Source organism: Cyclopterus lumpus, chromosome 10 (assembly GCF_009769545.1).
Source record: "Cyclopterus lumpus isolate fCycLum1 chromosome 10, fCycLum1.pri, whole genome shotgun sequence".
Taxonomy (NCBI): domain Eukaryota; kingdom Metazoa; phylum Chordata; class Actinopteri; order Perciformes; family Cyclopteridae; genus Cyclopterus; species Cyclopterus lumpus.
This window is the reverse complement of record NC_046975.1, coordinates 18,672,068-18,695,095: the sequence shown is the minus strand read 5'-3', so window position 1 is coordinate 18,695,095 and position 23,028 is coordinate 18,672,068. Positions and strand designations below refer to the sequence as shown.

Genomic DNA, 23,028 nt, shown 5'->3' with positions numbered 1-23,028 from the left:
CCAACTTTATGATTCATAAAGTTTTGATTGTGAAATATTATTACACGTAATGATGTAACGTCTCTGTGGGGCATTATTAAGATTTAAAAGAATTAGAAACACATGTAATAGTTTATTGTTGTGAGCAAAGCCTGCACAGCTGCTCGCGTGGCAGCAGACTCGTCGTGTTCCTGGAGATGAGATTCATTGAAAACTGATTTGTTGCGCTGAAAGCAAATACATTTTTGCTGCCCAAATATTGAATCTCATCTGCCTCAGTATGTGATTCGTTTAGTGGATGCACACTGGGTGATAATAATAATAATAACCCAACAGTAAACTCCTCCACATTAGCTTTTACTAAGATGCTGCTGATGATTTGAATGTGTCTTCTGAGTGGGGTGAAGCGCAGCTCCTAGCCTGCTAACGATCCTCTCTCTGCTCATCATTATCCCTGGCTCCTCTCACTCAGACACACATCTTCCTGAGACTCCACGCCACAGCGGGGTGAATGACTGGGATAAATAAGGAATAATCAAGGAATCGTTCTGGCTGCGAGTTGACCTGAATATGGAGCTCCTTGGCGTCACGGAGACTCTGCTGGCACACTGCGACCATTATAATGAAGGGACTGAGCGAGAGAGAGAGCTACAGTGCCATCACACTAATGCTCGGGGAGGAGGAGGACGCTCTTTTGTGGTTCAGTTCACACGGAGGCTTGTTTCAGTGCAACTTGTGCATGCTGGGAGGGCTACCCGCGGTCTAGATTCGGAGCGGCATAATTTGCGAGACAAAACAAAGATGAATTTTAGTTTTTAGAAACCCACGGATAAAACGGTCAGCCAGGAGGCGGTTCTCGAAAATAACACATCCTCCTCCTCCACATTCACAGTCACAGCTGACTGAGTCGCTAACATGAAAGACATCTGTTTCAGAGAAGCAAAGAACAATGTAGGGGAGACTAAAACAGGCTTTGAATTGCAGCACACAAGAAGAGGTACTGGTGTAATTATAATGAGTAATTTGATGATTAAAAAACGGTCAAATTGTGCCTTTCTGCAACTGAAAGTGTTTTCATGTGGCTAAAGGCCTCCTCTGCCAATACAACATGTGTTGTTCTCTTTCTGTTACACATCCACATGTTCATTTCAAGCTGGTGGACCTCAGCTCGTCACGACGTTCACAGAGCCATGACACATTGCTGCAGTATCCGATCAGGTATCTTCCTCCATGAGGATAATATTTCATGTACAGGACATTCGTTTTCTAGTCCACTTTAGCGGTTAGCCACCGCCGGTCTCTGTCCATCCGTCATCTGCTGACCTTCAGCTCTGTGGCCTGACGGCTGCCCGGGGGCACGGGGAGAGTGACTGATGTCGTCTCAGCCGCCACCTCCCCGCACCAAAGGCCCCTGATATCCGTCCAGTATTATTCGACCCGAGCGTCTACAGATTCCTATCACTGCGCCCTGCTTTAATTATTCACGCTGCTGAATCACACTCTCGCCAGAGATAGCCAGACTGGCCAGACTGCTTGCCCTCTCCCTCTCTCTGATCCTATCTATCTGGCTGTTACACTATCTCCTCTTTCTCTTTTATACGGGAGATTAGAAAAGACAACGGCTGACCAAGTATAATAACCGTCTTTATTTAAGCCAAGACACGAGTGGCAAGAGTGAGTAAGTTTGGGTTCAGAAGTGGAGAGTACACAATGAAAAAACAACCTAAAAACGACATCCTGTCTTTTAATTGAGCGCTTTATATATATATATATATATATATACGTTACAACACTTTCCGATGAAACTATGTTTGTTTTGTTTGCCGTAACAATAATTTGTTATCGCAATGCTAAGATTTACTCATTAGTAGTAAACACAAAGCACAGCTGAACCGTCTCCAGATCAACTCTTGTAAAACCAAAGAACTGGTGGGGTAAACCCTCTCGCCCGGAACCAGTGAACATCCAGGGAATAGACATTGAGATTGTAAAATCTTATAAGTACCTGGGTGTTGACTTGAACAATAAACTGGACTGGTCTGACCACACACATGCACTCTATGAAAAGGGATAGAGCAGACTCTATCTGCTGAGGAGACTGAGGTCTTTTGGAGTGCAGGGAGCACTCCTGAAGACCTTCTTTGACTCTGTGGTGGCATCAGCCATCTTCTATGGAGTGGTCTCCTGGAGCAGCAGCATCTCGACAGCTGACAGGAAGAGACTACATAAACTTGTAAAGAAGCCCAGCAGTGTGCTGGGGTGTCCACTGGATACGGTGGAGGTGGTGGGAGACAGGAGGATGATGGCTAAGCTATCATCCCTGAACCCCGTGCAGGACACTGGCAGCTCTGTACAGCTCCTTCAGCCACCGGCTGCTTCACCCCCGGTGTGTGAAGGAGAGGAACCGCAAGTCCTTCCTTCCTGCTGCTGTCAAGCTGCACAAGCAGCTGAGCTCCCAGTAGACCACAAAACACTTAAAAAAACATAAAACACTCAATCACTTAATTCAATCCAACCTGTGCAATATTAATACCAATACACTGTGGAAATAGCCATATTTATTCTGCCTGTGTGTACATATTATTGTATATTGTATATATTGTTCAGCTACCGTAGATGTTTATTTACTGATGTTATATTTGATCTTACTATTTATTGTGTGCACTTTACCCCTTTGCTGCTGTAATCCTGTACATCTTATCTTATCTTATCTTAAGCTGATGAAAATGCTGTTCATTTGAGTTTGGTCCTATTTGGTCAATCAAACAGATGGTGGCGCTTAATGATATGTCAGGGAATGACTAAAGTTATTACAATTCATCCTGATGGGAACTCGAATGTCTGTATAAAATATCATGGCGATCCATCAAGTATACGTTTGGTGAGATATTTCACATAAAACCACAAAGTCAACACGCTGGTGGCGCTAAAGTAAAAGTAAAGAGATCTCAGAAGTCATCATTGCCATCCACAGAGCTACGCAACCTAAATCATTCAAATCAGGTGTATCTTATGAAAAGTTACTCCTCGTTTTTCGTGCGCTTTTCTACCAAAACACATGTCAAAATCTTGGTCAAAGTACAAACATCTGTCAAGGCCAAGCACTTGAATACAAATCTGGATATTGATACGTGTGTTCACAAAGGGACCCGATGACTCTCCCCATAAGGCTGAAAGGTCCTCTATATGTTACACACAAGCATACGTATGAACCTTTTAAATAAGAATCAAGAGTTTGAGACATAAGTTCTACGTCCATCTGTTGAGACAAAAAAGGATTCAGTCACCCAACCAACAGTCACAAAGTGTGGATGAACATAAATCATACAAAAAGTCATTAGTTTAAGTTCGGTAAGTCTGTGTTAGGAAACGTCGGCCCACATTTACTATCACTTTTTTTTTTGCAGCTGTGCAGCTGTTCTTGGTCTTGTTTTTAATGTGGCTTATTACAATCACATGCCTCCTTCCTGTGGTGCCGGTAATTCAACTTCATGACTTTAACTGCAATGAGATGCCTGTGAATGCATGAAGGACTTGGGTTGTATTAACCAATGAAACACACCCTCACATGCGCACACCTCACCCATATTCAACCTCTGTGTTCCTCAGCCCCGCCCCCCCCCCCTCAGGCTGGGACCACGGATTCTATTTCTTACTGACAGGTCCAGGACGGAGGAGGGGAGGTCGGTTCATTTTTTTGGCTGCTGTGAGGAGGACGATGGGGGGGGGGGGGGGGGGGGTTGAGGACACAGGATGAGCTGCCAGATTGACAGGCCGATGGGGCTGTCGCTGGGGGCCAAGGTGTAGAGATGTTGGGGGAGTTGCCGTTTGCGGCTCAAAAGATAAGCATCAGTGAGAATATGAGAGGCTAGATGGTAATCGTTCACAGGAAGTCAGGCTATACCGTTGCAGAAGAAACCACAGGAGAGAGGCTGACCTTGTGCGCCTGTGCTCAGCTGCGTCGCTCTTTGGAGGAGGCCGGGCCTCCAACCCGCTTCAGACAGGAAGAGTTTATGTGTTGATCAAAGAGAAGTCGCCCTCAACTTGTGTGTGATCGCTGCACCACGACAGCGATTTTAGTTTCAATGAGACTTAAAACTGCTTTAAAACAATTATCTTCACTCAATCTAACGCTCCGTGGAGCTGACTTGATCATTTTTTTCAACATTTTCTTTAATTACAGAAAATAATTTGACTCATCGTTGTTATAATATATTGAAATTCATTGTCGTTCACAAATATCCCAGTAAGATATAGTTTTGCATCCCTAAAATTTTTTTTTTTTTAAATAAACTCGAGTTTTTGTTTTGTAGCTCTGCCATCGGTTCTATTGGTTATGAGACTATTCATAATAACGTTAAATGTGGGATTCTTCTAACAGTTCAGATTGTCATGGGCAGATTAGTGAGACTAATTTGGAGAAAAACAAGCAGCCAAATGACCAGTTTACTGACTGACTTCCTGGTTCCTGGTTATGCTTCTACTGTGAGGGATTTTCAGCAACAGTACAGGTGCACTCACTTTTGGTAAAAACTCCACACTATACTTGTTTACCACGTGATCGTCTGAATGCTCATGTTTGTTGCCCTATTTTCAGCTATGACGCCCATTCCGAAGTTTCAGAATCATATAGGTGACCGCAAAATTATCATCACGAATGTAGACCAAGATGGAGTGAAATGCCTCTCACTGTCTGAAATAGGGTTAATGTGTTAACCAGCATTGCAAATCCATGTTGTAACTGGACATTCATTTAAAGTTTTTAAAGTATAACATAAGTGGCAGGAGACTTTCTATTAAGTGTTGATGCTATTAACTGAAAATGTTACACAAAGGCGAAATATCACTTTGAAAGGGCATGAATACAATATTGTAATTTGGGTTCACCTTCTTGTTTGATATAAAAAAAAAAATTAAAAAAAATAAAGCCAGATGATGATCTGATGGAAAGAGTAAATGTCACCCTGCTTTCTTTTCGCACTTGGCAGAGCAAATGTTGAAATGTCACCGTGTTCCTGTTCAAATTAAGAGAAATACCTGTAGCACTGGAAGGTTCATGTAACCCTGATGCACTGAACAAATGGTCTAGGTCTGCTTTTTAAGATGTATGTTGCGTGAAAAACATCTCCCACTGCACAACTAAAGCGAACAAAAAGGTTTATGCAGAAATAAATGAAACATTTGACCAATACCACAAGCAATTATCTGAATGCCGAACACAGATGCAGAAGAAGAAGCCCTCCACAAAGCAACTTTGTACAGTGTAAAACAAGAGTGAAGACATTAGGTTATAGGCCAGTTGTTCACCACACAGGAAGTCCTGTTGGGTTACTGCAGTGGGCTGCGTCACGCTGACAGTCAGTGGAAGCAGACCAGGGGTTTTTCTGTAGGTCTGTGCGAGATACATGAAAACTGCGACTCTTTCTGGAACCAAATACGGTTAACCAAATAGGCAGAAATTAGCTGGACAGGTGTGCTTGTTGCACACGTCTTCAGAAAAAGTAAGTAACAGCTGTATTCGCGAGTGTGTAGAAAAATAAGTTAAAGTTGGTCTGTTGTAAAAAGAATCTTCAAAAAGGTTTGGAAAATGATAAGTAGTGAACTATGAAGACGAGACAAGCTTTGAAATGCGGTATTTGCTGCTCGAGCTGCAAATCCTGCTTTGATTAAAATTCAAGAATAAGTCTTTATTTGCTCTAATATCATATGTGATTTATGAACTGCAGTTGTCATTTCATCTAATAAGGAATTGTGGGGTTTAAATTAGGTGTTTTGTCACATTTGGTCACAACCTTTTTATTAAAAAAAAAAAAAAAAAGGTGCAAACTCGATCGTTATAGGAGCACCTGACACTGATTATACATTTAAACTATCTTGTGATCACTCTGAATAATAACTTTAACATCTTCACAGCACAGATTATATTGTTGTGAATGTGAAAAACGGCATGCTTTAAAGCAAAATAAACTTTTTATAACTCAGTTAGGGGCACAGATATCTTTACTGCTAAAAAAAAACACATAAATATCGATGTCAACACAACAAAAATGGTGTCAACAATACTTAGCATGTTGACGGACAATCCACGGACCTAGTTTGGTCGCTGTTGATGTGGTTTCTGTCCTCAGACTGAGCTCTCGCTCGCTCGCTGCAGTTGATACATTCTTGATGTCCGTAGAAAAGCCAGGTCACAAATCCTTAAGTCGTCTGGTGGTTTGAGTTGCCACAAATCCTCTGCACCCAATTTCCATGGGGCAGAAGTTTATTCTCCAGACGAACTGCTCAACCTCAGACGCTGGCTGCAAGTATCTAATCTCCTCTTCTTTTTTTTTCATACATCTCATCCAACACCACTTCCCATGGCTCAGTAAGCTCTGCAAAGTAGACAGACTGCCCTGCTGAGTGTTGGACCACACTGCCAAATACAACCCTGACTTTGATTCTCCCTCGTGGGACTGTGATTTGGTAGGATGTAATGTCTCCTGGCATTATCACATATCCCTGAGCCTCGCTTAAATGTCCTCACTTCTATTTTGGTATCGGTTTCCTTCCTGCTTCCTGTTTTGTTTTTCCTTCACAGTCAAAAGGATTCAAACATTTTTTTTTTAAAGCTGTCAATCAAAGAGTGATTGATTGGTGCTGACCCCGTGTTTCTCTTCCTCTTCTTGCTTATCTCCCTGGAAACATGATTTTAAAATTGATAGTGTGTCTTAAAAAGCTGATAAATGAAGGATATGCGACAAAGACACACAAATACATTTTTAGTCCTCTTTCCGCCATCCAGATCGAGATAACGACGTCACTCCTGCTGATACTGTGTTTGCACCAATTTAAAAAGTACACAAAATAGCATTCTTACTGTGCTTTGTCACAACTACGTAAGACGCTTTCACAGTTTTGTACATGTCAAAAGAAAAAAAAAGTGTCATTGTTTGGATCTGCAGGTGGATAATTGAATAGTCTGAATAGACAAAATTGTTTTCGTATTCGTCCCTTCAATGATATTTGGTTGGTTTAACATTCATAATTTGAAGAGTAAATGGTGAAACCAGCACTGCTGATTAATATTGAGACCTTTCTAATGAATACCAAGATGCTATCTGGTTAAATGAAATGCAACATGTAATACTGTTGCTCTGTATGCATCTTAGTGCTGTCATTTCTATGTACAAATACTAGTGGTATTAGTGATAGCTTTAACTGAATGTGGTGTGTAATATGATACACACTTTTCTTTCCTACACTATGCCGATGATACCTCTTGGCAAAGCAATATCAAATGATATAGTGTTAATGTTATATTAAGTGGCTGTTCTGATCTGTGGATCTTTTGCTGAAATACAAGACAGTGGTTTCACGGCTCTATCTCTCCAAACATTAGTTAGCGACCTTTAGCTACTTTTCAAAACCTCTGACCTCACTGACTGGAAACTTCTGTTATTTTCACCTTCAATTGTCTTTTTTTCTTTCTTTCTGTCACAAAGTCTTACTTCGATAAATATAAATACAAACCATACAATTTAGACAAAATGGAAATAATCACGTCAAATCAAATAAACCAATTCTTATATCTTTAGGGATGCTAAGCTATAATTCTATTATTATTATTAGATTTAAAAAAAAAAATTGTTATGGTTTACATAATTTTGAATAAATAGTGTAATGCAATTATGTTATTATTATGATTATTATTATCTTTTTTAATTTTTTCAATTGAAAATCAATTTGAAAAATATTTTTGGTGTTTACCTAAATTCAGATTTCACTGCAGATCTACTTAATATAGAGATTATATTTGATTATTCTTTGCCACATCATGTACGTATGTACATGATGTGGCAAAGAATAATCAAATATATCAGATGTTTTTAATGTTTCCATGTTAAGAAGTATCTGTCCTTCTTGTGTTAAAATAAAATTGTGAATCAGTAAAAATGTTCTTCATAGTTTATTTCCAGTGGATGTTAAAACTGTAACTCAGATGAACAAAGCAGCTCTGTTGAGTCGTATATAAAGATGTATATCTGCATGTGTAACTGTTGAGGAGGAAAATGACATATTCTTTAGGAGAACCCCCAAACTAATGATGTTTTTCCTTTTTGTTCCAGCCCCTCGGTCGCTGTAGAGGGAGAGAGAGCCATGCGTCTGCTGTGATAATGGTGAGTTATTGCGCCCGACTGGTAGCACAGCGTTTCCCCGATGGTTCCACATGAACGTTCCCAGGGGAAGCTTTGAGAGTCTGCAGCCCCCCCCCCCCCTGTGTAATTACCTTTTAGCACAGAAACAAGGAAAGAGTGAGAATCTGCTCTGTCATTGTTAGTGCACAGCAAAAAAAAAACGATGTGGATAAGGAGTAATAACTTTTGTGTTGTATTATTACTCCTTTTGATGTTAGATTGGGAACAAATATTTCAATTTATTTAGTCTCACTGGTTAATACAATAATCATCTCTCAAATTCATCAAAGCTCAAAAGATTAATAACATTGTAATGTAATTTAAGGGAGTCATTTGAATACATCTATAACAAAAAAAGAGAAAACAACATTAATATCCTTCAGAATTAAATTAAAGTTATCACTCCACGCCACATAAATGTTCTTTTGTGATTATGAATGCTTTACGTGCATATTTACTGCGAACAGTGAAATAGCATTGATAACATTAATAAAACACTGTAACAGCTGTTTTTTGTTATTTATGCTCTGATGCTTTTTATGATGTATTTCAATACGAAAAAGCACATGATGCTTTTTCAGAAATACGGCACAGAGAAACGGCACAAGGTGTAAAAAAAAAGGTTTTCCTTGATATCATGTTTCTGGCTTTAAGCTTCCTCTCACTGACTTTCCAAAATCTCATGAACTCTTCTCAGGTCATGCACTTTCACTCTGTCTGTCTAGAACAAGGATTGTGCTAAAAATAAATGGAAATTTGAAGCCATCACCGCAGTAATGCTAATTGACAGAGTCTGTGTGGGTTTTAACTGAAGAATGTTCCCGACCAGTAACTGTCATTCGCTTGCAGGATGACGACTGCTTTCCCCTCTGGTTGATTAGATCCCTGTAGCCACCTGCAGACTGGAAGTGTTCCTGTTCCTTCTGCAGCCTCCAGATAGAGGGATGAGTTAGACATGTTCAGCACACGGGGCAAGGATGTGCTCAATGAGAGTAAACCAGGGCTGAGGAATATTTGGATTCAATTGTAAAAAAACAACAACCTATGGCCCTGCTGGCAAGAAAACAGAGGACATTATGCTTAAAATGCAGGTATAAGAGCACCTGTGGTTACAGCACATGTAGTCTGAGTCAGCGGTTGTAGACTTTGGGTATAAAACCTGCCAATTGGCCGTGAATTCCACATGGCATTCTCCTCTCTATCTGGCGAGGTTGCTGCCTCTGTATTCTATGCTTTGTGCCTCCCAAGACGATGGGATCGGTTAAAGAAATTACAAACAAGTTGGAGCGTTTTCCCTCCCCAATAGCAGAATGATAAAGTGTGCAGCCAGACCTTGCTTTAGCGCTGACATAGAGCTCTGAGGATCGGTCTGTATGCAGGACGACTTCTATAGAACAGCAACGTCCCGGACACGATTCTGGCCTTGGGACTTTTGTTGCATGTCATACTCGCCCAATTTCTAGACTGTCCTCTGTCAGATAAAGGTGAAATGCCCCTTGTCCAACCACCTCTTGCAATATAAGAACCTGAACTCGTGCTTTATTTAGAAAAGACATTTGTGCACATACACAGCCATACACAGTGTGGTTATTGTATGAATCATTGTCTTTCAAAATAAACTTTCGGGGTTCATCATTACTCATGAAAACAAAGGAACCTGAGCTTCTGAAGAGAGACGTTTCCTGCCTTTAAGCGACATGTTCCTGGATGACACTGCACCGGCCTGGACAACCACATCAATTTCCTCTGCGAAAGAAATGAAGCCAATATGGATTCTCCTTTTCAATACAAAATAACCGGTTCTGATGTGAAACACATTGCTGTTAAATTGAATGAGAGAAGCGGGTTTGATTGTCGATGATTGACGCCTCCTCTCTGAATGTATTCACCCTGATCTCACTCTATTTTTTTTCCAGCTTTGCCACAGCTGCACAAATGTACACCGTCACAGTGCCTCCATTAATTAACAGAAATAGAGCATTTTTTATTATGTAACACTGTGTCACAGACCGGCTATAAATGTGTGCACGTTAGTGTCTAGCTATAGAGAGGGAAACTTGAAAAAGGAAATCCCTCAGTGGGTTGTGCAACACCTCATTATAGCTTCCTGTGCTTATCAGTGCTGTATACACGTCAAGGATCTAACACCGTCCATTCAGAACGTGTAACTGTGTGATGGTTGATGTAATGAGCAAGACACAAATGTGAGCAGGTTTACCGCTTTCATTTTTTAAAACCAGATTAGTACACGTGTTTCCAATAAATCAATGGATGCAGAATGAGATTGTTATCAAAGGCAGTCTTTCTTGTATTAAATCTGGGTGACACACGCACAATTTCTAAGAGCTCAGTGTTACAAGACGAAGATGAAGCTTATATATCGTAGACTTGGTATCTCCAATTACAAGCAACTGCCATTTCCTCTCCACAGGATCGCAACAGGGCAGGCAGGAACCGAAATGAAAGACGCGGCAACTTTAACAACGTGGAGGAGCCTGAGTACGATGTGGTGGATGACCAGGAGCAAGTGGTTCATGTGCGCATACTTCCTGCAAGGTCCATCAATGATGAGAGAGAGTATGCAGGTAGAGAGGAAAATAATTCCTTATCATCCACATTCACGCTGCTCTCGGTATGTGTTGTTTTCACTTCTTAGTTACTTGGATCTAAAGCGTTTTGTTTTGTAGCGTTGAACAGTCAACCAAAGAAATTGACGTCTTCGTGGCTCAGTGAGTTGAGAAATTCTGTCCGTCTGTAGGAGTGAACCTGACCTTTCATATTTGTCACTGCACGTCTTATTCCTGTCTGCCTTAAATGTATAAACATATGGCACATAAATAGTTCCTAAACCTTTATCCAAAAATCCAAAATAATTAACTCTAAGTTTGGGTGTTTACAATGAGAGTGAGTTTATTTCACTTTCCTGAAAAGAACAGTGCTGGTGAACATAATTAGAATGAAGCTGAATGAAATGCAGGCACAACATAACAGCTCCACCACCACGGTGGTGAGAATGAAAACAGTGTGTATCTGAGAGAGAGAGAGAGAGAGAGAGAGAGAGTAAGAGAGGGGGGGAGCTCACGCTGAGTGATCATGATCTGCCAGTGGGTCTCCAGGGCCATCTGTTGGCTGAGGCAGACTGCGGGAGATTACAATTATCCAGCAGCCGAAGGGGTGAGATGGGGGAAGCATGTAGTGTGAATAGACTCCTTTTACTCTCCTGCATGGATGTGGCCCACAGCCAGGGGCCTCGCAGCTGGACGTCTGCAACTTCACACTGAACGTGGCTTTTAAATGTGTTCACACTCGGAGTGTTCTCCCTCTGTAATCAATACAGTCTGCTGCTGCGGTGCGCCACTGGGACCAGCCGCCACCGAGTTATAACAATGATACAAACTCATTTGAACAGTCAGTGAACACTGGAGCTGCTGAAACTACTGTCATTACTGTCACTGATAAGAGTGAGAGCATCTCAACTTCTTTTGCTTCCAAGACAGGGATCTCCCGAGGTCATCATCGGCTCAGAGCCTCTCACTCGGCACTGTAAGTTTTTCTGTTTTGAATTCTTCAGATTCATTCTCCATCACCACTGCACAGCTGTACATGTCTGCTTATTCTTCATGTGCTCTCCTCTTCATCAGGATAAAGTCAACATCCTGCCAAGAGAAATCCCACTTGCTTCAGGTGAAGTGACATTAAAAGCTCCATCGTCTGAATTTTGATGAGATACAGACATTCTAGGGAGTTTTCACTTGGCCTGGCACCAGTGCAGTGTAGCTTAGCGCGGCTAATATTAGCTGATGTGAGCAACTTTATGACTTGCTGCTCAGCAAAAGCTACACAGGGTCACTTAACCTGCATTATTAAAGATATAATATTAAATCAAATGGCTCTCTAGGATGTGATCGGTCAGTCATAGTGCTGACAACACTGAAAACAGACAAACAACCACCTCTGCAGCGCTTTTCCATCTCTTTTAGTTTAGTTTACTTTTAGTTTTTAATACCTTTATTAATTTCCAATGAAAATCACCAAAATTGGAAATTTAAGTGTTATTAAGGTGCTCAAATTGATATCCAGAGCAATAATATAGCAGAAAAACCCCACTTGCTATCCAAAGATAAAGTGAAGTAATGTCCGTGCGTGCTTTCAGTGCATGTGAGCCTATGTGAGCGTGCTCCACTGGTTAGCTTGCGGCCGCTGCTCTGCACTGCTCTCATATGGCGGTTGCAGCTGCTAACATCGTCCAAACCGATAGCGTCGTTGCAGAAGCGTGTAGCTCCCGCCCTCTGTTGAACACTGTTAGCTCTGTCAGCACTTTTGCTGTAGTTTGCACTTTTATCACTGTTAGCACGTTAGCTCTGAGCACGTTAGCCCTGAGCACATTAGTTCTGAACACGTTAGCTCTGAGCACGTTAGGCAATAGAAATGCTCCCTATTTTGAATATAGCACATTTAACCAACAGTGTTTCAAATGCTGATGTGATACTTCAGCTGATGGCTTTCATGTCAGTTGTGGCGTTACATGTTTCAGTTTAAAGTAAACAATAGGCCTTGCAGTTTACTTAAAAGTGTCACATTTCCCTCTGAGATTGAGTAACAGAACCTCAAAAGTGTACTTCATAGCACTCCTTAAGTACTTGTACACTGAACATTATTTATGTCTGCCTGGCATGGTTTTTAGCCACCGGACCTGCAATAAACAGAGACCTGAAGCCAGGCAGAAGAAAAATCAGATTTGGTAAGACAACTAAATTATCTTTACTTTCATTGCCTCTGGCCTCAGAATCATCTCATATGTTCACATGTTGCTCTTGCAGAAAAGAGGTTTTCACCTGTGCTGCCAGGTGAGCAGGTAAGCACCTCACCATACATGCAGTACTTATTGTTGAGTCAGTTTCTGTGTCAATAAACACTGTTGATGGCCACTCATAAAATAGGTGATGATTTTTCTCTCTTTCTAATATCACAGCGCTCTCACAGGTAATTTGCTCAACTGCTCTTCAAATCATTCATTGTTGGGTTTAAATGAGATGTTAAATAAATGTTTAAATGTGCATGGACTTGCAGCTAAAGTTTGTGTACTTCCAGGCGATCTCCATCATCTCCAACAGAGATAGAGAAGCACTTGTCTGGGCTGACTATACGCGAAACCTGCTGGAGAGAGTGAGAACTGGTTTTATTTAGTTGACTTTGACCTCTGTGACCTCTTTCCTCTCTGTGAATGGCGGAAAGTGAAAGGAAGCCGGCTGAGTTTACAGTTTGCACAGTGGGACAGTGCCGCCATCTGCTGGTTGGAAACATAATCACACAAAATAAACTTGAGGCTTTCATTGATCGAGCATATTGTGATGTCATATTTAATAATAATACAGAGAATAATGCTTTTTTTTCATTTCAGTGGACAGAGAGCAACTAAAAAAGTAAGTAAAGTGTCAGATTTCAGCGCTTTCTGTCATGCTATTTTCATTTAAATTGTATTTATTTTATTTTATTCTACACAATTACACTTGTAACCTGACTAGAAAAAACTCTTTAACTCCTTTTTTTAATTTATTTAATTTTGTAATCTAATTGTCTTTCTAATACTTCTACTAGACTGAATTCGGTTCACTTGCCAACGGTAAGAGCTAAATAAGTGTGAATGTAATATTGTTTTGGTTGAAAAGGTCTTGACAGTGGTAAACATGTTGAATGTGTTTTTAGGTCTACAGCGTGCTGAAAGTGTTTCATCCCTTCATACCAATCTCAAACATTCTCTGGAAACTAATTTTAGAGAAACAAGGTTTGTGTTTCATCTCTCAGGCGTTTCAGGACAATTGTGTTGTGTTATGTCATGTTTGATTTGCTCTTTCTTTCTGTATTTAGGACACAACAAAGTCTAGGTAAGTAATGATATAGATCCTTAGTATCATTATACAGTTATTAACGAAATGAGTGAACACTAACGTCTACTTAAAGAAAGGGTGCGATCAAAACGTCATCACCACGAGTGGCCTCAAACTAAAGAAGACTTTGACCAACATGACTTTGTTCCAATGGGAAAACCTCAACAGGTATACTCGCTGCTATTTAATACAGTAACACAATATTATGCTACTCATTGAACTCTGAAGTGTTCAGTGGTAGAAATTAACTAAATATATTTACTCAAGCACTTATGGAACACTTTTGAGGTACTTGTACTTTGTATTTTATGATACGTTATACATCAACTCCACTACATTTTGAAGACAAATTTATTTTTTACTACACTGAACTTATTTAACAGCTTCAGTAATTTGAAGCTGATTTTGCTTTGCAGATTTAGATTGTTAAAATGATGTTGTTTTATGTTAAACTACCCGTAGTAAAAGATCTGAGTACTTGTGTTTGGCAGACCTACAGTGAAGAAGAGTGGTATGTGGGGGCTTGTTCTCGAGCCGATGCTGAGCACGTCTTACATCTGGTGAACAAGGTACTGCGTCTCCTATTTGCTTCAACAATACGCTTATTGAATGTTCTTATTTTCCACAAGAACGCCGATAATAAAACAAATATGAAAGCAAGACAAAACAAAAAACAAACACAGCCCCAAACAGACAGGTTACAAGAGTTCATGTTACAGGAGGCTCATTGTAAAATAATGGAAGATAATTCAGTATCTCCTCTAATATGAAATGAGACAAGAAAAATCTGCTAAAATCTGCTTTTGTTTCTCACATCAACCCCTTTAGGACGGAGCCTTTTTGGTGCGAGACTGCTCCACCAACACCAACAGGGAGCCCTTGGTGTTGGCCGTGTATCACAAGAAGAAGGTTTACAATATCAAGATCCGGTTCGTCGAGAGCTCCGGCAAGTTCTCCCTGGGAAAGGGACAGAGATCCAATGATGTGAGTGGACAAAATGTCTCAGAAAGACGGTTCAACAATTAGATTTAGTGAAAGCTCACATCTGATTTCTCCTCAGATATTTGACTCTGTGCCAGACATCATCAAGGTTCACTCCATCTTCCCAATAATACTCATCAGCGGGAGAAGCGTGCTCAGAGGCAAATGCCCGGAAAACTGCATGCTGACGTGTCCCATAACGAAAAAGGAAGTTGTCCAACTGCTGCAATAACACGTGTTCTGCTCAATGGTAAAAAAAGAAAAAAAAGAAAAAGAAAACATATCTTAGTGGACCTAAAGATGTATTGTCTGTTAATTGTTAATGAAGCAAACTGGATTAGTATAATATATGTACTGTTTGTGGAGTAATAAAGAAAACCAAGAGCGTTTACAAGCTATTGTGTAACCTCGCTCCTTTTTTTTAACGTCATACGTCCATTTTTCTGTTCATACTTTCCACTATTATTTCTAGAGAATCTATTAGGCCAAAGTGGCCTCGCTCTTTAATTTGACCTGATTCCGACCCAGATGAAAACAATATCTCGTAGCTCATATCTGCTGCTCGTGGCTACAATGGCTGGACGGGTCTGCTGTCAAGCTCCACCGAACACAATACTCCCAGCGCTCTTTATTAGAGCTCTTTGCGCCTTAGTTGTGCAGTTGTGAATTTCAGAGAGAATCATCTTCATAAAGGTTTACCACCAATGCCATCTGGTTGGAACCCCAAACATCCACTGAAGTTCATGATGGGCGTGTTGGAAAGATGATGACCGAGTATACCAATTGTGAAAAGTGTTGGCCTGTGTCATATTTAAAAAACAAACAGTCTGTACCTTTACAATTATTTCCATTATCAATGAATCTGTTGGTTATGCTATCTTTGGTTTTATTCATGTACCAACTGTCCAAAAACACAACGAAAAAAAATCACGTTCGAGAGAAGCAACAAACTCTCATGTGAGAAGCTGGACGAAGGAACTATTTTCCCCATTTTGATTGATGACATTTAAAGTATTGATCGATTGACAATACAGTTGACAATTTTCTCTCACTGTGTCAAAATGTGAGATTTACGCTTCAAGTTTAGAATTATGACTCAAGTCAATATTACACGATAGTAAGTCAACAACAGCGGTGGAGAGTTTTAAGAGCATTTTCTCAAGTACTGTGCTGAAGTCTCGCCACACGGTTTGTGACACGGAGCCATCTGAGAAGCCATCTTTGGAAACCACTGAAATGTGACCTTACCCGACGTTGAGTCTATTAAAGCTGAAATAACGAATATTGAAGAAACAGAACGTCTATAAAATCATTTTTTTTCTTCACTGTGAGACTGCGTGAGGACAAACTGAAGAGTGACAATTCACAGAGGCATATAAGAGAGGAAAGATGGGTGGGGGGTTGCAAAGGGACTTGTGGTTTCACACTGTAGAAAACCAAAGGGTCAGCATCCTGCCCCTAATTTATGACCTACAAGTAAATGAACACTTGACACCAGGTACAGGGGCGAGCAGATGGGTGCCAATTGCTTCACAACCCCCGCCAATTGCTTCACAATCCCACTGTAGGAGATAGTTTTCATATATACGTTTGTAAGCCACTTCCCTTAAATCCAAATATAAAATACAGCTAAGAATATAACATTTCCATTACAGTAAAAGGGCAGAAACTCTCCCTCATAGTTCATTCATACATGTTGTGAAGATACTTCCTTGTATTTTCAGACACGTGGGTCATTTAGAGAAAGCTCATATAAAAAGGAGGAACTAGCTAGGTAGTAGTTTAATTATTAAAATATCTGAATGTTTCCTCCGCCCGTGCTTCTCTCGATGAGCACTTTATGTGACGCAATTCTGTTGGACAAAAGGGAATAGACAATACCAATTGTGATCATGTTTTAATAGAAAAAAAAAAAAAAGGAGTTACATATTTGTTATTATAAAAGCATGGAACACGATATAAAACAAAAAAAGAATAAAAACAAAAAACAAGCTTGAAAAGGGACGTCAAACAGGTAAAAAAAAAAACACAAATGAGAGGTGAATGGAAGGCAAAGAAACATTCAGAGAGAACTGGCATGCCCTTAAACACCTTTAAAATAATAATAATAATAATAATATATATTTATATAACAAACAATAAAATACGTCAGCTCCTGACTCTGCAGTGCTATGAAGGTAAAGCACAACATAACTGCTTTTGCTGAAGAGGCTGTGGAACGATAACCATTCCCTACACAGTATGAACAACAGCTATCACATTTGATATTTATAGGTATGTACACAATAAAATCTGCGAATGATTGAAACGTATATATACAGTGAAAACTGGGCAACCGAAACCTACTAATTGATAGGTCTAGCACCTCATACATCATGGTTACCGATTAAAAACACACATGTACTGCTGTCGCAAGAACCGTAACAGTTCTGTAACGCATCAGGAAAGACGATGGTTTTAACAGGTTCTCAGAATCACCACAGTCACTTAGTATGTACACCAGATCAAATAAAAGCATGTGGCTTTCTGGACCAGTCATAAACCAGTTTGGGACCTGCTCTATTTTGGACCACCGTTTAAAAAGGTGCTGCAAAGAGGCGTCACATGAAGATGGCGTTAACACTTGTTTCTGGGACCGTTACCTCCAATAAGTTAATCAAAAGAAAATATCTGCGATGGATTACATGTAGAATATTCATGAAAACAACCAAATGGGACAAGAATAACAAAAACAGAGACTGAAAAAATTAAAAAAGTGAATAAAAAAATAGCAGAACAATTCTTGAAGAATTAAGAGTAGTCAAAAGTTTTGCCGTTACCTCCGGCCTGGCAGACACCAAGACTCGCGGTGCGTTCAGGCACTCGTCGTCAACCGGTAAAGTCTGAATTAGGGTGCGTCACCGAGAAAAGGCCAGCAGAGTGGTAAATACTGGTGAGAAACTGGGGCACAATCCAAGTTTACAGTACAACCGAGACATTTAACTTCACACAACACATGAAGGACAACTGGCAAACATCATGTCTATTTCTCTGCAACACCCAGTGATTTAAAAAACATTCAAACTGATAACAATAACAAACAGTAGTGTGTGTGTGTGTGTGCGCGCCCAGCTTCCATTATTTACACAGTGTAGTGTTCTTTTTTTCTCTCTCAATGGTCCAGTTCACTTTACCAGTGACTGTTGACCAAATAAATACAACACAGCGACGCAGAGAGTGCCTGAATGCACCTGTACACTACTGACCTATACCGAGTGCTGCACACATCACACTGGCCGTCATCTCGAAGTGAGGCGGATTTCTCGGACGTGCCTTATTGATCAGTTTTAAGGCAAGTGTTAAATTGACTTGTTGGATGCAACATAATCAGACAACTTCATCAAAGGAAACAAAAGGAAGAAGTGCTCTCTGTCCAAATACGGCGGCCGGAAACACATTTGTTTTCTTCGCCTCGGACTGTTCTGTTAATTTGAGCATTAAAAACCCCCCCAGAAAAACAGGGATTCATACTTTGACTAAGACATTTCTTGCATTGTATATTATTTGTGCTAAATGTTGCATGAGGCTTCGCCCCCATAATAGACCTCACAAACCAAACATTTCCGCATTACTTCTACTATCGATTTCTTCCCCCATCATTCAATTTGGAGCCATGCATGTTCTGCATCTTTATGACATTGTTTGTATTTGGAGTTGACACTCAGGTGTACTGCCCCTAATTCAGCTTGTGTCTTAGAGGATCCAGATTAACAGCAAAACATTTCTGATAACAAAAAAACAAAAATAAATACAGTATGTTATCCTATTTAAGTAAACAACACATGCATTTATGCCTCGACTCTGACAGATCTACTAGTTTCCCGAACGTTTCTGTAACCGTACTCAACATCTGCGTATGAGTGAACGCAGTCTACTAAAGCAGATGTTCTGGGACTCAAAGCAGTCAGACTGCATTGCACTTGAATATTCCACATTCCATGCCTATATAAACAACAAACGTGTAACACAATGATAATCAAGAGGTCCATTGTTTTTAAAATCTCACGCTCCATCATGTTTTGTCTTTCTTTAAGTCGACGTCTCCCCGCCGTTGTAATACTAGTCGTTTTCTCCTAAACGTGCACTCACGTGCAGCGATACGTCCGCGGATAAGAGTCACGGGAAGACGCCGACGGTGCACCCCATCACCTCGTACTTCTGCCCCATCACTTTGCTCAGCCTCATTTTTAAGATTTGGCACTTTGGCGCCAGCACGGACTCCGGCGTGTCCGCTACAGTGTCCGGTCTCGCGCCCTGAACGGAGGCCCGGGGCTTCGGGTGATTGAGCACCACCACGGGCTGGTAGGGGCTCGGCCGCGTCACCAGTTGGTCCGACTTCAGCGGCATCGGGTATATAACCGTGCAGTCGGTTAGACCGCCCATCGGTACCTGAATCTTGTATTTGGATATTCTAAGTTTCAGCCCCTTCTTGTTCTTTTTCCACAGGCCTACTTGTACCCGTTTCAGCGAGACAGTCAGAAACTTTGAGATGTCGTGCTCGCCTTTGGCTATTTGCTGGAGCGGCTCTGCAGCCACATGTGCGCCGGCAATTTGGAAAACAGATACCCCATCTCTTGAAGATTTTGACGCGGGAGTGCAACGGCGTTTCTTACTGTCCGTCGTCTTAGTAGTAGTGCTTGGTTTCTCCTTCTTGATGTGGTTGTGGGTCGGCGCAGGAGGGTGCTGATTACCTTTATCCTCTTTGGCCTCCACTTTGAGAGTCTCACCGATCCGCTTGGTCAATAAAAGCTTGTGGATGATGGATCCATCTTTTGTGTCCACCTGAGCACAGGACGCCAGCTCCTCCTTCGACAGCTCCGTGCCGTTTGTTACCTTGGCGTGATCTTGATTTGTGTTACCGGCCCGCTCTGCTAATAAAAGTTTCTGGATGATGGATCCATCTTTTGTGTCCACCTGAGCAACGGACGCCAACACCTCCTTCGACAGCTCCGTGCCGTTTGTTACCTTGACGTGATCTTGAGTTGTGCTACCGGCCCGCTCTGCTAATAAAAGCTTGTGGATGATGGACCCATCTTTTGTGTCCACCTGAGCACAGGACGCCAGCGCCTCCTTCGCCAGGTCCGTGCCGTTTGTTACCTTGACGTGATCTTGAGTTCTGCTACTAGGACCGTTACTTTTATCCATCACTATACCACGCAGCGCCATGACCAGCGGTTGCATGGCGCCTTGGACGTCCTCTGGTTGTTGGCTGAGCGAAAACACAGAGGAGATGACGGGAAAACCCTCGGGCTCCAGCGCGTCTCCTGCTCTCTCCCCGGATCCGACTTCCTGGGTCCACGTCGACATCTTTGGACCTTTGCGGGTGGAAAGCACCCTTTTTTTCACCGACGAAGGCTCATTTAGACTTCTGGGGTTTGAAAACGACGGACTTGAAACGGTATCCTTGCAAACTAGAATCGCCGACGGTCTCACTTGGGCAGATGCCGCCAAGAGGACACTCAAGGAAGGACAAGAAGAGTGTTGCTGGTTCGAGCCCACTTCCTCTGTCTTTATTTTTGAAGCGGTGTCGTTCTTGAGGCTTATCACGCCTGGTTCCAGCTTCACATCTCGATGAGTGATCTTTGCGTCACTCGCCCTCCTGGGTGGGATGCTGTTGGAATGCTCTGGAATTAAATTCTTCCTCTCGTCCCCGGCCCTCTGAGAAACACATGAGCCCATGATGTCTGGATGCAGGGCGCTCGTAAACCGTTGGCCAGCCCTGTTGCAGATAACGGAGGGCAGCGCTGCACCGTGGTTCGCCGGCTCGCTCTGCGTATCTTTGACCCCACCGTTGCCCTCTCTTACAGGATTCAGGATGCTTTTGGGAACCTTGTTTGGAATGACCGTGTGACTTTCCAAGTTGATTATTTCCTGCGACGCTCTCTTAAATCCAGCTTTTTCTTTGTTTACGTGACTTGGGATGTTTTTCGAAATATTCACTGGACAAACAGCGGGGCGCTCCGCATTCATAGTCTTTGAATCAAACTGCTTCCTGTTAACCGTGCACATCCCCATGCTCATGTCCTTCACCGCGTTCGGGTGATTCAACGAGGATGAGAAGGGCTTTCCCAGGGCAGTGTTTTGAGAGACCGTGGTCCTGGTCTCTTTTATCACAGACTCGTTCTCTTGTTGCGAGACGAGCCTCAGCTTCAGCTCCTTCGTCCCATTGACAGTTTTTACCTCGACAAGCTCCACCAAGCAGCCGGCGGGGATTGTTACTTCCTCCGGAAGAGAAACCGTCAGAGCCCTGTTGTGCTGGATGAGTCCATTCAAAGGGGTCAGAAGATCCGCGTTGCCATTCGTGGCGTGCGACGCGTTCGTTTCCCGTGTCTTCCCTCGCAGTTCGTCTCGACCCTGCCTGGCTGCAGGTGCACTCGGGACGGGTACAGTCACCCGGACGGCTGGTCGGACTGATGCTGGGTCAGCAGTGTGCACACTTGATAAGGCACTGGAGACGGGGACATGGGGGTTTTGTTTAGCAGGACCTTGACTTGTGTTTTTACTATGCAAGCGATCGATGTGCTTAACCAGGCACAACCTCCGCATGTAGCCCTGTCCACAGTGAGGACACTTAAACGGATACTTGGAGCTGTGCTGCTTCAGGTGAGCGTTTAGCTCGGCCTCGCTGAACGAGACTTTGTTGCAGTAGAAGCAGTAAAACCTCGTCCCCCTGTGCTCCAGCATGTGCCTCTTCAACTCGGCGGCGTCCGTGGAAGCAAATCCGCACTTCTGACAGCACTTGACGTTGGACGAGCCCAAAACGCGATCCAACACCAAACTGGGATGCCCCCCGTTCACTGGCGACAACATGCCCTGGTAGCTGACAGGATTCATGTTGAGCCCAGGGGTGCGCCGGTCATCTGGGCAGAGGAGCGGCCTCCCCACTGTGGACATAAGATAGGAAAATAGAGAATGAGCGAACTCCACAGTGCTGACATTACAACAAGGCCCCGTGTAGCCCCTCCCCCTCTTTCGTTAACGCTTGCAGCCGTCTGATCTCCAGATTACGGGTAGAAAGGAAGCGGTTCACAAAGACGTGTGTGCGTTAGTTCATCCGCTGCTGCTGCGCGGAGCTGTTTCCCTTTGAACACAAGGGGAAAATAGGCCCCATCTGACCACAACAAGGAGGCGGAGGAGGAGGGGGGTCGGGGTTGGTCGTAAAGACGACGGCCCGCTTTTAGACTGCTTGTGCTCGGAACAGAGTCACATCCCACGCACGTACCTTATCGGGGCGTTGTGTTTGTATCCGTCGTGCGTTTTGAAATCAATAAATCCTCTCGGTGGGACGTGATCTTTACGGTCGTCAACGAGACCAACCGAGCCGTTTTGCTTTAGCTCGGCGTTAGCTATCCGTAGCTGGCTGACACCACTGCAGGAAACGGGTTGTTCTCGCCTTCAAAATAAAAGCGCGGGGTACAGATATTACTCTACAGTTAGTTCTTCGACGATACTCCTCTATATGTTGTATTTGAGTTTGTTACAAAGCGACATTTGGTGCATGCTGTTCTGATATAAATATCCTCAGGTAAAATAAGTAATTGTAATATTGTTTATTGCACTTTAGATATAAATGTATTTACTCTACATGTTTTTATTAGATTAGATTAGATACTTTATTCATTTACAGGGGGACATCTTTTTGTGTAGCAGCAGCAAGCATGTTTACTGTATACAATACAATAAAATAAAATGTTAGGGCATATTACATTTAAGAATTTAAATAATAAAGGAAATGAAAAATAAAAATGTAATTAAATAAAACTAAAAAAGCAAAGTATATACAGTGTATCCAAGTGTATTTAAAGTGAAGCGGTGCAAGGGTTAATGATGTTTGAGGAGGATCTGGCCAGAGGTGATTTATTGTACAGTCTTATTGCAGTGGGCAGGAATGTTCTCCTGTATCTGTCCTTGTGAAGCGGAGCTGAAGCAGTCTGTTGGAGAACGTGCTCAGGTCCTGCAGCTTT

At 42.1% G+C, this 23,028-nt stretch overlaps 2 protein-coding genes across 3 annotated transcripts; one reads left to right on the top strand and one right to left on the bottom strand.

Moving 5' to 3' along the window:
* The first annotated feature begins 5,318 nt into the window (after positions 1-5,318).
* Positions 5,319-15,384, top strand: LOC117737403 (cytokine-dependent hematopoietic cell linker). Of its 2 annotated transcripts, XM_034543352.1 has the most exons (18): positions 5,319-5,480; positions 6,348-6,444; positions 8,088-8,138; positions 10,588-10,741; positions 11,650-11,699; positions 11,798-11,840; positions 12,841-12,897; positions 12,977-13,011; positions 13,129-13,139; positions 13,248-13,322; positions 13,558-13,579; positions 13,755-13,779; positions 13,863-13,941; positions 14,025-14,041; positions 14,118-14,212; positions 14,536-14,613; positions 14,873-15,028; positions 15,105-15,384. In XM_034543352.1, the coding sequence occupies exons 3-18, from the start codon at positions 8,136-8,138 to the stop codon at positions 15,255-15,257; spliced, it is 1,053 nt and encodes a 350-aa protein (XP_034399243.1). In that variant the 5' UTR covers positions 5,319-5,480; positions 6,348-6,444; positions 8,088-8,135; the 3' UTR covers positions 15,258-15,384. The 2 variants fall into 2 exon arrangements, with proteins under 2 accessions (XP_034399243.1, XP_034399244.1); XM_034543353.1 differs by lacking the exon at positions 6,348-6,444.
* Positions 15,385-16,979: 1,595 nt separating this feature from the next.
* On the bottom strand, positions 16,980-22,425 carry LOC117737781. Its single transcript, XM_034543951.1, has 2 exons — positions 22,287-22,425; positions 16,980-21,948 (listed from the first exon to the last, which is right to left on the bottom strand). Exon 2 carries the CDS (start codon positions 21,896-21,898, stop codon positions 19,181-19,183), a length of 2,718 nt encoding a protein of 905 aa, XP_034399842.1. The 5' UTR covers positions 21,899-21,948; positions 22,287-22,425; the 3' UTR covers positions 16,980-19,180.
* Positions 22,426-23,028: the final 603 nt, after the last annotated feature.

Bases quoted from the DNA above. Each gene is read 5' to 3' on its own strand.
- LOC117737403 (XM_034543353.1), top strand. The intron at 11,700-11,797 runs GTAAGTTTTTCT...CCTCTTCATCAG, and splicing joins AGAGCCTCTCACTCGGCACT to GATAAAGTCAACATCCTGCC. The intron at 13,780-13,862 runs GTAAGAGCTAAA...ATGTGTTTTTAG, and splicing joins ATTCGGTTCACTTGCCAACG to GTCTACAGCGTGCTGAAAGT.
- LOC117737781 (XM_034543951.1), bottom strand. From the start codon at position 21,898: ATGAATCCTGTCAGCTACCAGGGCATGTTGTCGCCAGTGAACGGGGGG.